This window comes from Myotis daubentonii, chromosome 13 (assembly GCF_963259705.1).
Source record: "Myotis daubentonii chromosome 13, mMyoDau2.1, whole genome shotgun sequence".
Taxonomy (NCBI): domain Eukaryota; kingdom Metazoa; phylum Chordata; class Mammalia; order Chiroptera; family Vespertilionidae; genus Myotis; species Myotis daubentonii.
Genome location: NC_081852.1, coordinates 38,157,187 through 38,172,194, shown reverse-complemented (window position 1 = coordinate 38,172,194; position 15,008 = coordinate 38,157,187). Strand labels below are relative to the sequence as shown.

Below are 15,008 nucleotides of genomic sequence, written 5' to 3'. Positions count from 1 at the left end.
TCCCTACACCCTGAAGTGAATACAGAAAGCTCCTGTTATCAAGTAATATTGTTCCTATAATTTCACTATATTTCAAGAACCAGGATACATCGTGTGATCACTTCCTAAGTTATATAAATGTCCAACCACTATGTTGTACACCTGAAATTAATACAATAATTATATGTCAACTGAAATGGGGAAAAAAATTAATTAAAAAAGAACCAAAATATAATACAAAATACAAGGTAAATCAAACCAAAATATTTTTATCTGATTTTTTTTTAGATATTTGTACTATTTTTTCAAAAAATTTAAAAAGTTTTACTAGTATGTCAAAAGATTTATAAAACATATTCAGGACAGCCTTGTGAGGTAGAAATTAAAATCAATCCAGCAATAAAGATAGGAAAAACTCTACAGTATCTAGTTTACTTTTAAAAAGTAAACAAAAAGAAAGGAATACAGTTAACACTTTAATTCAATATTTACACTACATGCAACCTATATTCACACAGATTACTTCTTTTCGTTGTAAAAAGTTAGTTTTGATTGAAAAATCCTAAATAGACTGTATCATATCTCTGGTTTGTCTCCTTTACCACTATCTGAAAATTATTTTTTGGACTGTTTGGTTACCAGTTTCCCCCAAGTATGGAAACAGTGATCTCAAAAAGTAAATTCACTTTCATAGAGAAAAGGCTTTGTATTCCCTTTAAAAAACAAACACTTATTTCTTAAATTAATTGGGGTGACATTGGTCAACATAAACATATAACTTTCAGGTGTGGGTTACTATGTTATTGCACATCACCCAAAGTCAAATCTTCTCTGCATTTCCTTTTAAGAACAGAAAACTTGCTTCCCATGGAACTATCAACCTCCTTCTATCCTAGTAGTTATAAGAGTCACATATTTTGTTCTGGATATCTTTTAGTAGCAGGTGGAGAAGAAAGAGGGTGGTTATATCTATAGTTTTTATATGATCCCTTATGTAATCCCTATACTTTTTTTTTTTTTAGTATGTGGCCTTAACTATTTGCTGTTTGGCTCTTTTTTTTTTTTTATTGTTTTATTGCTTAAAGTGTTACAAAGAATATTACATATGTCTCCTTTTTTATACTTTTTGATAAGTAATGGAGAAATAGCCAAAGTGGTTGTGATTTTAAGAAGTAATAAAAATTTGTTATGTTAGCTAGACTTACTCAAATCTACTCACATCCAAATTATTTAGCTATAGTTCTTAAATAATCTTCTTCATGAATGGGTGATCTTTAGGACTGATCATCTGTCTATAACACTGGCTCCTGGACAATTCCTAGTTATCTACATTCTCAACTAGTCTATGACACTGACAAAGATGAATGAAAGAGAGGAAGAATGCAATGGAAATCACAGCAAGGTTATCCTCCCAGTAGCAAAGCACACCTCCTTCAATGGATGACAGAAGGCATATGCATATTTGTCTCAATCTATTAGCTCACACAAGCATAATATATCCTACAAAACATTTACCTAATGCTGTATTATCCTTAAGGCACCTACTTTTGAAAACATTCATTTTACTGAAGTTCTGTGAGGTGTTTAGTATGTTGGTGTATTACCCACCTGTTTTCATCCTTGACAACCTCAGGAGGCAAGTACTGTATATTTTATTTAACTAATGTCCAAAGTTAAGACTTAACTCACCCATTTTTCTCAAGGTGAAGCAGCTAGCCAGGTTTCTAAAGCTAATGCACTTTCTCTGAGAAAGCCCTACCCCCCTGTATCATACTACAAAAGTTTTCCAAAAGAAATAATGAACAGTTTAGAAAGAATGTAAATGCTAGTATGTTCTTCCACATATACAGGTAGAGAGTAAGCATGTACCCACTTTTTTTTTAAATAAATTCTATAGTAACAGAATTCATTCTCGAGCACATTTGTCTTTAGTAGTATTTAGTTCAAAGTCTTCCTGTCAGATTTCCTTTTCTCCAAATGAATAAAAAAATGAAAAGGTAGAAAGCAATGTGGAAATATTTGGGTGAAAAAAAGGTACCATCATTATGAAAATGAAAGTGAAATGTTTTAACTACTATAAGCAGAGAAGTAAAAGAATTACAGGCATGCAAAAGTGATAAAAGCACAATATCTAAAAATATATTTATTATAATAAAAGAGCTTTAAATACACCATCCTCAGGTTCATAACATGTTAGCATAAATATTAGTGACATTTAGATTTCTTCAGGGTTTTTCCCCTAGACAAGTAAATTTCCTCCATTTGCATCTGTTCTGCTTACTGGTTTAGGAATTAGCTTTCTTAAAGGCCTCTTGTTGGCAAATGAAGCAGTACCTTTCTTAGCTGGTGGCTCATCTTGCTGAAATTCATTTTCATTTAATCTTTTTCTTCCTAAATAAGTTTTACTTTTGTTGTCCTTAGGCATTTCAACTGGTTCATTATAAGCCAATTTATTGTTTATTATTACAGATGTACCAGCCTTGTCCTAAAATAAAATAAATTCAGATTAGTTCACATATAGAAAGCTACAATAAATGTAAAAACTATATAAACTGTTTGACAGTGCATCATAAAAGTTTTATTTTCAAATTTGTTGAAACACTTTTCTAAGTTATTTCTTATATCTCACCCTAAGATAACTGAGGACTCTGCAAATGAATAATATTAAATAATGTGTACACTCACTAAGGACAAGAAAACGTTGTCTTAAAATCAGTTAAGCATGTAGTTTCACCTGATATGTAAAAACTAATTCATCTTTAGATTATCTAAGGTGATCGGGTACATTATAGACTTGTTTTGGGATAACTATAGAACCCTAAACCACCTACCCCTTAGTCACATTTTTAATGTGGTTTGAAAAGAAAAATACGAAAACACTATGATAAAATTGTTTCTTTATACTTTTACTTAAAATCTTCAGGCCCCACTCTAGAAATTCAATAGTTATGTTTTGTAACCAAAGCTGCTCAAAGATAAGCAGTACTGTCTCACTTTTAGAACTCCCAGAAAAAGTTTTGACCTTAGTCTCTAGCCTTGTATAGTAAAAGATATAGACTTTAAATCTGAGTTGTTAGTTTATCTAAATGATAAAAATCTTTGAGATTTTTATTTTTTTAAGGCAGATACTATGCCTCCCTAAAAGGATAGCAGAAAGGAGGTATAATACAGGCTATCCAGAAAGAGGAAGGGTAAAACTCAGCAGTTAAGTGCAAGTCTATAGTAATCAAAGGTATGGTAAAAGCAAGGATTTTTTTTTTTTTTTAAATGTACAAATTACGCCCTGACCGGTTTGGCTCAGTGGATAGAGCGTCGGCCTGAGGACTGAGAGGTCCCAGGTTCGATTCCGGTCAAGGGCATGTATCTTGGTTGCTGGCACATCCCCATTGGGGAGTGTGCAGGAGGCAGCTGATTGATGTTTCTCTCTCATCGATGTTTCTAACTCTCTATCCCTCTCCCTTCCTCTCTGTAAAAAATCAATAAAATATATTTTAAAAAAAATAAAAAATAAATGTACAAATTACTTAAATCCCTATATACTGGTAGCAATCAGTTTTGAAAAAACTTTATGGAGAAAAAATTTCATCCTATATAATAGAAGGCTAATATGCAAATACACCTAACGGCGGAACAACCAAAACAACCAAACAACCAGTCAGTATGATGTGCACTGGCCACCAGGGGGCGTGCGCAGAACATGGCAGGTGTCGGCCGCAGTGGGATGGTGGAGCAAGTGAGCAGGGGTGCCAGACCAAGGCTCACTATCATCGCAGCGAGCTTCTGGTGGTTACTGAAAATTCTTTGCTCCCACACGCCATGGTCCCACCCGGCACTTGCACTTGCTGCCAGCGCCAGCCCCACTCGCACCTGCAGCCGGCCCTGGAGCCGGGGCTGGAGCCACCACTCGCACCTGCTGCCAGGGACCAGTCCCGATCACTCGGTGCGAGCGGCAGCTGCCGGCCCTGATCGCCCCCAAGGGCTTCTCCACCTCCCCCTGCTCCTGAGGGGTGATCAGGGCAGCACCCACCACTCGCACCCACTGACGGTGCCGGCCCCAATCACTCCGTGCTGTCAGCGGGTGCAAGCGGGGCCGGCGCTGTCAATGTGTGGGAGCAGAGGCAGCAGGAGTGGGGCTGCCAGCAGACAGAGGACCAGGGACCATGGCGGGAGGGGCCGGACGGGGGCGCAGAGGATGGGCCGAGACCCGCCCCTGTGCCTACCGCAGGCTCGCGGACCACAGTTCCTTTCAAGGTGCATGAATTCATGCACTGGGACCTTGTTTACATTATAAAATCAGCAAATAGCCCTAGGGCCGTGGTCAGTAAACTGCGGCTTGCTAGCCACATGCAACTTTTTGGCCCCTTGAGTGTGGCTCTTCCTAAGCCTTAGGAGTACCCTAATTAAGTTAATAACAATGTACCTATCTATATAGTTTAAGTTTAAAAAATTTGGCTCTCAAATGAAATTTCAATCATTGTATTGTTGATATTTGGCTCTGTTGACTAATGAGTTTACCTACCACTGCCCTAGGGGTTTGACTCAGTGGATAGAGTGTCGGCCTGTGCACCGAAGGGTCTTGGGTTCGGGTCCAGTCAAGGGCACATGCCTGGGTTGCAGGCTCAATCCCTAGTAGGAGGCATGTAGGAGGCAGCCAATCAATTCTCTCTCATCATTGATGTTTCTATCTCTCTCTCCCTCTCACTTCCTCTCTGAAATAAAAATATATTTTAAAAAATAAATAGCCAAAACCGGTTTGGCTCAGTGGATAGAGCGTTGGCCTGCGGACTGAAAGGTCCCAGGTTCGATTCCAGTCAGGGGCATGTACCTTGGTTGCGGGCACATCCCCAGTGGGAGATGTGCAGGAGGCAGCTGATCGATGTTTCTCTCTCATCGATGTTTCTAACTCTCTATCTCTCTCCCTTCCTCTCTGTAAAAAATCAATAAAAAATATAAATAAAAATAAATAAATAAATAAATAAATAAATAAAATTAGCAAACACTATTCTTAAGAGATATAAATAAAATGACTTTTAAGTCATAAAGTGATGGATTATTGAAAAAAATAAAAGCAACATTTTTTGAGCTATCCTTAAACAAAGAATATCATGAAGAACAACCTCCATACTTTCTCACAATTAGCATCTTGGCATCACTGACAAATGACAAAGCCCTGGGATAGATGATCATAGCTCTGACAGAGCTAGAGAGTTTTGACTACATGACAGGGTCAGTTGTCTCCTTCCCCCACTCAGAGACCTATTACAATGGCCTGATTTTTCCCCCCCTTCAAATTATTCAATCATCACCCTCCCCCCCCCCCCCAAAAAATCTAACCTCCACAGCTCAGTTATTTGAAGGAGTGTCCTCTTCCAATATCTAGAGCAATGATGGCGAACCTATGACACGCGTGTCAGAGGTGACACGCAAACTCATTTTTTTGGTTGCTTTTTCTTTGTTAAATGGCATTAAAATGTATAAAATAAATATCAAAAATATAAATCTTTGTTTTACTATGGTTGCAGATATCAAAAAATTTCTATATGTGACACGGCAACAGAGTTAAGTTAGGGTTTTTCAAAATGCTGACACGCCAAGCTCAAAAGGTTCGCCATCATTGCCCTAGATAAACAGTTAATGAGCACACAGCCAGGTTACTTCGCACTTGTTTATTTACGTATTTATGTGAGCAATTTAGCACCGTTATAAGTTAATAGATAACAGGATCTAGAGCAGTGATGGCGAACCTTTTGAGCTCGGCGTGTCAGCATTTTGAAAAACCCTAACTTAACTCTGGTGCCGTGTCACATATAGAAATTTTTTGATATCTACAACCATAGTAAAACAAAGATTTATATTTTTGATATTTATTTTATACACTTAAATGCCATTTAACAAAGAAAAATCAACCAAAAAAATGAGTTCGCGTGTCACCTCTGACACGCGTGTGATAGATTCGCCATCACTGATCTAGAGCAGAGGCCAAATGCCCTCTTTGAAGTACTCAAAAAATTAAGATTTCCACAATAGTAAATTGAATTCAAAACCAGAATAAACAATTAAACATTCTTAGAAAATTAGCTTATTTAAGCTATTTTAAATTATTTTAGTCTCAACCAAAACATACTTTTTTAATGTAATCTATAATGCAGAAGAATAAAGTAAAATTCTTACACTGCTTTTAAATGTGTCTTCCACATGAAATTTTAGGTTCAAGTTAATAGTATCCTCTTTTTGATTAACTAAATCTTGCAACTCTTGAATTCTTTGATTCTGAATAATTATTTTCTTTGAAAAGAAGAAAAATAGCAATGGTTAGTAAATATATTTTAGGATAAAATACAGTTTTAGAATTCCTTCAAATTTAAAGACTGAGCAAAAATACCAAGGACCACACACTATGTACAGCATGACCTTATTTTTGTTTCAAACATAATATGGTTAGCTTTGGCCCATATGGCTCAGTTAGTTGGAGGTTCATTCCATGCACCAGTCATAGATTCGATTCTCAGTCAGAGCACATATCTAGGATGTAGGTTCAATCCCAAGCTGTGTGTATGGGAGGCAACCAATTGATATATCTCTCTCATATCGATGTTTCTTTCTCTCCCTTCCTCCCTCTCTAAAGATAAATAAATAAATGAAAATAAAGTGTTTATAAAAACAAAGGAAAGAATATAACCTACAAGGTAAGAGGAATCTGTAATCAGACTCTCTGGGTTTGTATTCTAGTTTCTCTACCTTCTAGTGGGGGGGACCCTGGGTAAGTTATTTAATGTCTCTGTAAAAATAAAAAATAATAGTATCTATACCATAAAGTTCTTTTGAGATTTAAATGAATATATGTAAAGCACAAGTCTAAAAGAGATACCAACCAACTTATTGGTATTCTCTCTTTTTTGTAATTTAGGAGAAAGATTACAGGGGACCTTTTTTATTTTCTATCTTGCATAGTTTAATATAACTAAATTTTTACAACTAGCATCTATTATTTTTATAGCTAGAAAAATAAAAGTTCAGGAGTTGTCTAAACAGTAGCTATAATGTCTTCTGCTACATTATTGTGGTTACTTCTTTAAATATAGATATTAGATACAAAGACCCTGAGTATATCTATATCTAGTCATATCCTAAAATATTTAGTTCTTCAATAGGATGAATATAAGTTAAAATAAGACTCATGCCAGAGAAGGTCAGGAAACATAGTAACTTTAGAGCTCTAAATTAACTTCACCTCCATGTATACTTGTAATTTCATATTTAGATCTATCAATGTCAAAAATATACACAACCATTTGGAATGGTTATCTGATCTAAAGGTCCCAGAGATCTTCAGAATTCCAATGCTGCACACTGCTCAGGCCATATCCCATAGTTGGTGTTTTTTTAAAATATACTTTTATTGATTTCAGAGAGGAAGGAAGAGGAAGAAAGCAATAGAAACATCAATGATTAGAAAGAAGCATTGATCGGCTACCTCCTGCATGCCCCAAACTGGGGATCGAGCCCACAACCCAGGCATGTTCCCTGACTGGGAATTGAACTGAGACCTCCTGATTCACAGGTTGCTCAACCACTGAGCCACACCACCTGCGCCATATCCCATAATTTAAAACACTCAGTAATTTCAGACAAAATAAACACAGTTTAAATCACCACCATGCACCTAGCTTAAAAAAACAAAAAATGACGTAGATCTGTCCAAGACAACTTTTAAGGGAAGACACGGAACGACAATCTCTTTAGTATAAACTTTTTAACAGGTGTATGTACGTGTGTATGTGTTCTATATAGATAAGTAAATATTTTCTGGAAGGCCTGAAGAAGCTTCCCAGTGGCCACTGCTGAAAAGGGGTATGAGGGTGAAGACACATATTTTTCAATTTCTTCAATCAATTAATTTATTATTTTATGTTTAAAATAAATGTACCTTGTTATAATTCATGTCCCTTCAATTACTTATCAAGTTTCTTATCAAGATAAAAATAAAGCTTAAAGTATTACCTCATTAGATTTCTCAAGCTCTTGAACCAATGAATTTAAGTTAATTTCTGATTCTGTAAAAAATAAAATTATTGAACAAACAATTAAGCACCTAAAAAAAATTATCACTGAATAATCACAAAACAGAAGCTGCTACAGTAGACACTTCAACTAGTGTTATATTTAGAAAAAAGGATTTTGAAAGCACCAGAAGCACAGCATTCAGCTACTAATTCTATCACCAGAGGATAATGTTTCTGAAAAAGCTACTTTAAACACTCAGAATAAAAATGAATGACATGTGCTAAATAGTAAAAAATTTCTGGCATAACTTCAGAGAAGACAAGAAGCTAGTACCTTTCTGGACTGCTTTATAATGTAGAAGGCACAACTTACCTGCTATTTCCATTCTTTCATTTTTTTAAAAAATATATTTTTATTGATTTCAGAGAGAAGAAGGAAAAGGGAGAGACAGAAACATATATGAGAGAAAAACATGGATCAGCTGCTTCAAGCCCAAAACCGGGGAATATGCCCTGACCGGGAATCAAACCCACAACTTCATGGTTCATGGGACAGCACTCAACCAAGCCACACTGGCCAGGCTTACCTGCTATTTTCTACAATCTTGTTTCAGAGGAAAGGGCAGAGTATTTTATCTAACTAATGCTCTTAAAACCCAGATATGATCATCAGAACTAGAATGAAGCATCACATAGACTTCTTAAGACCATTCAGAGTCGTCACTCTATCCCAAACTTGCAAGCCAAGAGTAGAATCTACTACTGTATGAGTTCATTAAGAATACAGAAGAGTTGCCCTGGCTCGTTTTGCTCAGTGGATAGAGTGTCAACCTATGTACAGAAGGGTCCCAGGTTCGATTCCGGTCAGGGGCACATGCCAGGTTGCAGGCTCAGTCCCCAACGTGGGGCATGTAGGAGGTAGCTGATCAATGATTCTCTCTCATCATTGATATTTCTATCACTCTCTCCCTCTCCGTTCCTCTCTGAAATCAATAAAAAAAATAAAAATACAGAAGAGTTCATAAAGAATAAAGAACAAATTTACAACTTTACAACTTGCCATGAGATTTCTTAATCTGCTGATGAAGCTAATACTTAGTTCTTTTATTTTAAGAAGTCTATTTTCTAATATTAGTCTAAAAGCAAATAAAAACAAAAATAAATTTAATAGTAAATTATTATAAAGCCATTAAAAAGTTAAAACATTAACTATGTTACCCACATCACATAATTTTTCTGGTCACAATGGTAAATAAGTTTCCTAAATCTCTTATACTGTCCCGGCTGGGTGGCTTGGTTGGTTGAAACGTCATCCTGCACACCAAAAAGGCTGTGGGTTCAGTTTCTGGTCCAGGCAATACCTAGACTTCAAGTTCGATCCTGGCTGGGGCGCATATGGAAGGCAACTGATCAATGTTTCTCTCTCACATTGATGTTTTTGTTTCTCTCTCTTTCTCTTCCTCTCTCTCTAAAATCAATAAACATGTCATCCGGTAAGGATTTAAAAACAAAAAAATCTCTTATATTAACCAGTTGTCTTTTTATGCATTTATATCATCCAGATAAGAGTAAAATACATCTACTTACCATTTTCTCTCTTTTTTAACTCTTCCTGGGTTTTGATTAATTCTTCTTTAGTTTTAGCTAATTCAGCTTTAACTTGATTATACTTTATTTCTAAACAAGCAATAGCTTCCTGGGGGTCAGCAAGAGATGCAATATATAAGTGAGCAATTTCAGCCTGTTTCTTAATATCAGTGACATCATCTTGAAGAGAATCAATAATATCTTCAATTCCTACGTAATTATGTGCTTCCTAAAAATAGCAAAAACCACATGCCTATGTTAACAGTGGCTTTCACTCTTACAGTGAGATACCATCTGATTTATTAGACAGTTTAAAAAATATAACAAAAGAATTAACAACTTGAAATTTTTTAAAATAAATTATATCAAGTACCTCCAATTATGAAAAAGTTGTATTCTATTATTCATTTTCTGTCTTATGGAATATGAGACACAGGTCCCCAAACAATGTTGCAAACTGTGGTAAGTCATTACAGAACAATTATGATTATCTAGTTCAGGTGTACTTTCAGTTACACAATAAGTCTTAAAGGTTTTGTGGGACAACTGAGAACACAAAGCTCCATTTTCCCAGCTTAGACCAAGACCCAAACCAGCCAACCATTCCCTACTATTTGAAGAAAACATTATTCTTTTCTGCTTTTTCCACTGAAGCTGAAATTGATCACATCCCTTTGGGGGTTTTTTGTTGTTGTTGTTATTTTATTTTTTATTGATGATTTTAGAGACAGGAAGCAGGAGAGAGAAAAACATCCATCTGAGAGAGAAACATTGATCGGCTGCCTCATGCGCCTGAGCTGAAATTGAACCCACCATCTTTTGGTGTACAGGACGATGTTCCAACTGAGCCACCCAGCCAGGGCTTGTTTTATTTAATTACTCAATCTGGGGGCTTGTGTTCATGATGTCCAGGCTTTTGCTGTCAAAGCAGCATTATGTCTCCCTGACATAATGTTTTCTTCAAAAGTAGGGAATGGTTGGCTGGCTAGCAAGAGCAATCCTCTTTACACATAAATGTTTTTGTTTTAATCAGAGCAGTAAGTAAATGAACCATTAGGCTCTGTATAACTTTAAAATTCTTTCAGTTTAAGACAAATCTGAGGGGTACCCCATAATCAGACAAAAAGGAACCTACCTACCTATAAGCAACACCAAAATGAGATATAAATATAACAGATATACAAATTTTTCAACTCCAACAGCTATAGTTAAACGATATGTCCTTATATTTCTAACAAAGAATATTTAATTTTAAAAAGCTATACAGTAAGTTTTTAATTCTAAACTATACTAATGTTTCACATCATTGATGTGGTACACTAAATCCTGGTACCAAAATCCTCAATACTTTAATATTTCAGTTAACATACTTTAGTTTCAACTTTCATGGCACAATCTTGATTTACTGGTTCTTCTTGAGTGTCAGTTTTACCAACCAAATCCTTGAAGATAGCCAAACGACATTCGGCATTTTCTTCTGATATCTCTCGTTCCTGAAGGAGTGTTTCCCTGCATAACACAAATGAATTCCAATGAAAAACCAAAAAGCCCTACTTTGTGTTTTTGTTTTAAATTTCTAAGATTAAAGACATTATAAATTAAAAGCAGATTTAAGTAATTATTCATGTGTAATTCAGAATCATCATGGAGTTTAGTAACAGCTATTTTTCAAAACTATAAAGGTGAGAATTCAGAAGCCACCTAATATAAAATTAGTAAAAATAAAATAAAAATAAAAAATAAAACAAGTGAATAAAATTCTCAATTTTTACCAGGACATAGAAGAAATAACTTACTTAAAGTCAGCTTCCCGTTGAGCCAAATATTGAGTAAACTCCTGTGTAACTTCTTCACGAATTCTAAATTCCAATGTTAATTTTTCTTTCTTTTCATTTATTAGCTTTATTTTCAAGTCTTCTATTAAGTCCAACAGTTTCTAAAACATATAAATATTAAAATTCTAATAAAATATATCCCAAGAGAAATATTGTCCAAGTGTTTAAAATAAAACTCTTTTCATGTAGTCAATTATGATTATGCATCCTTTTAGCAGTAATCATATTCACACTGGAAATTATTTCTTTGCAGATTTAGTACTTGAAAAATCAAGTGGGATGCTTCAAATATTAGGAACATGCGTGGGTTGCAGGCTCAATCCCCAATAGAGGGCATGCAGGAGGAGGCCAATCAATGATTCTCATCATTGATGTTTCTATCTCTTCTCTCCTTTCTCTCTCTGAAAATAATAATAATAATAATAATAATAATAATAATAATAATAATAAATTACTACAAACTAAAATAAGACTATTAATGGCTTCTTTTATCACAGGGAAATACTACATTACAGAAACTCAAGACAAGTGAGGTCCAATCATATAGTGACCAGAAAAACTGGAACCAGTAGCATCTGCAGTCTTCATTCTCAATTCCAAAATAGGTGCAAGGATGACTTTCAAGGACACTGAAGTAAATTATTAAAATGAGTATTTAACACATTATATTGTCCATCTACTTGGACTTCTACAGCCCAAAAAAGTGCTATGATGTGAGATGTGTTAACACCATTAAAGCACACCCATGAACACAGGTTACTGCATTTGGACAGAGGCTATTAAACCTAAAACCTTATTTACCAAAAATATAAGAGAATCAAGTAATTCAGGTTTTTGAATAGAATATTTGATACTAGGTAGACATTTTGAGCATCTGTACTTAAGACTGCAAAGTAGAAGTTGGAAGGAGTACGCTAAAATCATTGCGTAAAAAGATACTGGGGAACAAGATATGCACTCGGTCTCAAAGTGTGTATGTCACAGATGACATGCTTCTACAATGAAGAGATCTGAAACACGGTACCTTAACCAAGTGAGCAAAACTTAGTATCATGCCCTAGGTCAGTGATGGCGAACCTTTTGAGCTCGGCGTGTCAGCATTTTGAAAAACCCTAACTTAACTCTGGTGCCGTGTCACATATAGAAATTTTTTGATATTCGCAACCATAGTAAAATAAAGACTTACATTTTTTATTTATTTTATATATTTAAATGCCATTTAACAAAGAAAAATCAACCAAAAAAATGAATTCGCATGTGACTTCTGACACGCGTGCCATAGGTTCGCCATCACTGCCCTAGGTGGTTTGGTTCAGTGCCTCGTGTCAGCCTGCTGACTGAAGGGTCCCAGGTTCGATTCTGGTCAAGGACACATGCCAGGGATGTGGGTTCGATCCCAAATAGGGGACGTGCAGTAGGCAGCTGATCAATGATTCTCCCTCATCATTGATGTTTCTCTCTCTTTCTCCCTCTCCCTTCCTCTCTGAAATGAAATAAAATGTACTAAAAAAATTAGCATCACCAAGAATGGGGAAATCAAACATCACATGTCTCCTGATGCGCTGCAATGGAAATTTCACAACTTCACCTATATAATAGATTTGCCCAAAGTATCAAACCGGATCATGAGGAAATAATCAGACAAATCCAGATTGGGGGTACTCTAAATTGAGCTCAACTTTTTAAAAATATCTATGCTATATTATATTAGAATAATTAAAAATACAAAGTGGCTATAAAAGACATATTGGAACCGCTGGAGAAATCTCAATGTGGACAATATTATAGATTGATTATACTATTATAGCAGTATTAAATTGCTTAGGCATGAAAATGGTCTCTCATCATAAGAAAAATATCCATGTTCTTAAGAAATATATGCTGAAGTACATATAAGGCATCATTATGTCTGAATCTTGCTTTCAAATGCTACAGAGGAGCCGAAACCGGTTTGGCTCAGTGGATAGAGCGTCGGCCTGCGGACTGAAAGGTCCCGGGTTCGATTCCAGTCAAGGGCATGTACCAGGGTTGCGGGCACATCCCCAGTGGGAGATGTGCAGGAGGCGGCTGATCGATGTTTCTCTCCCATCGATGTTTCTAACTCTCTGTCTCTCTCCCTTCCTCTCTGTAAAAAATCAATAAAATATATTTTTTTAAAAAATGCTACAGAGGAAAAAAATGTGCATTCAAATACTCTTAGAAAAAGAATTAAAGTAAATATAGTAAAATGTTAACAAATGGCAAATCCAGGTGAAGTGTAAATGGATAGTCATTGTACTAGTCTTCTTGTAGTTTTGAAATTTTCCAAAATATAAAGTTGAGATACAAAAATTTAGTGTGCTACTGGAAAAAATTAGGAGGAAGCCTTAAATATTATTGACTCTAACTTCAGAATAATAATAAGCCAAGCTTAGAAGTTTAAGTTCTTAATACATACTCTCTTCTCCTCATGGCTAATGGAAGCCTTGTCTTCCTCTAATGTTTTATCTAGCTCTTCATCAGTAAGTTCAGTCTCCACATTTCTGTTTCCTTCAGCTACTTCTAGATCCTCAACCAAATCTTCATCTTCCACCAGATCTTCCAGACTACTTTCCCAAGAAATCGTAGATCTTTTTACATTTAATATTTTATTATCTGAATTATTGTCTGATGGCATATCTTGAGAAGATTTGAGAGGTCCAAGTGATTTCTCCTGAGAGGAATTTAAAGTGTCTGGAACACAAACCTGTTAAAATATCCAATGTGACATTTAAAACAGAAAAGGCAAGAACCGACCACTAAAAAATAATTTTATAAATATTAAGTAAAATGACAACTAGAGTGTTTAAAATAAGACCTACACAAACAAATATTCAAGAAGGAATTCACATCCTTAAATGAACATTCTGATAACAAAAAAGCTAATTATACATGTACGCTATAAGTAAGTTTACTAGGTTGTTAGTACTATTCCTAGCAGGAAGCTACCCAATTAGTCACTAAATGAAACAGAATGGAAAAGCAGACAATTCATTCCAAGAATAGTACTCATATTTTGTAAAAGGTGCCTATGATTAAGTTAACACTTACTATTGAGGTCATTTTAATCCTAGCAGGAGTTACTTTTTTATTTTCACCCACATCCTCCTACTTGGTCAAACATTTACATTTTCAATTTTCAATTATTTCTTAGGTTTACAGTTATAAGTGCAAAATAATTATCTAGCCTAAGAAAAAAAATCATTAATATTCTAATAAGAGGTTTAATAGATTCTATAGAAGTATGAATATATTTACTTTTTGTGCAATGGCTGAGAACTTCAACACATTGAGTGTTTCATCATAGGCAAAACAACACTGGCTGATGTTGACAATCATACATATTTTCCCTTTACCATGAAAAAAACTTTGAAAATAGTGGGTCAGTTTACTTTCCCGGAAAGGCACATGCTGCTGAAACCTACGGAAAAAATTCAAATAATTTTAAGTTAAAGCAAATCCCATTAAATCAGGATGTTGATAAATTTTACAGAGAAATAGATAACCTAACTATAATGGACTTAATTCTAGGCTAGTGATTAGTTTTATGTGTAACATTTTCTGTTTATGTTGTTTTCTTTAAATT

At 35.2% G+C, this 15,008-nt stretch overlaps 1 protein-coding gene across 11 annotated transcripts in view; it reads right to left on the bottom strand.

The window, feature by feature from the left end:
• The window catches only part of KIF20B (kinesin family member 20B), a 62,158-nt gene that overhangs the window by 28,722 nt on the left and 18,428 nt on the right, over positions 1-15,008 (bottom strand). For 8 of the 11 annotated variants that reach the window (XM_059662797.1, XM_059662804.1, XM_059662802.1 and 5 more), the window contains exons 13-20: positions 14,681-14,843; positions 13,842-14,129; positions 11,366-11,505; positions 10,940-11,078; positions 9,570-9,798; positions 7,981-8,033; positions 6,151-6,264; positions 2,314-2,464 (exon numbers count right to left, since the gene is read on the bottom strand). In XM_059662797.1, the coding sequence (XP_059518780.1) occupies positions 2,314-2,464; positions 6,151-6,264; positions 7,981-8,033; positions 9,570-9,798; positions 10,940-11,078; positions 11,366-11,505; positions 13,842-14,129; positions 14,681-14,843 (1,277 nt within the window). The remainder of the gene's footprint in view (positions 1-2,313; positions 2,465-6,150; positions 6,265-7,980; positions 8,034-9,569; positions 9,799-10,939; positions 11,079-11,365; positions 11,506-13,841; positions 14,130-14,680; positions 14,844-15,008) is intronic. The other 3 variants (XM_059662807.1, XM_059662808.1, XM_059662806.1) reach the window with 2 other exon arrangements.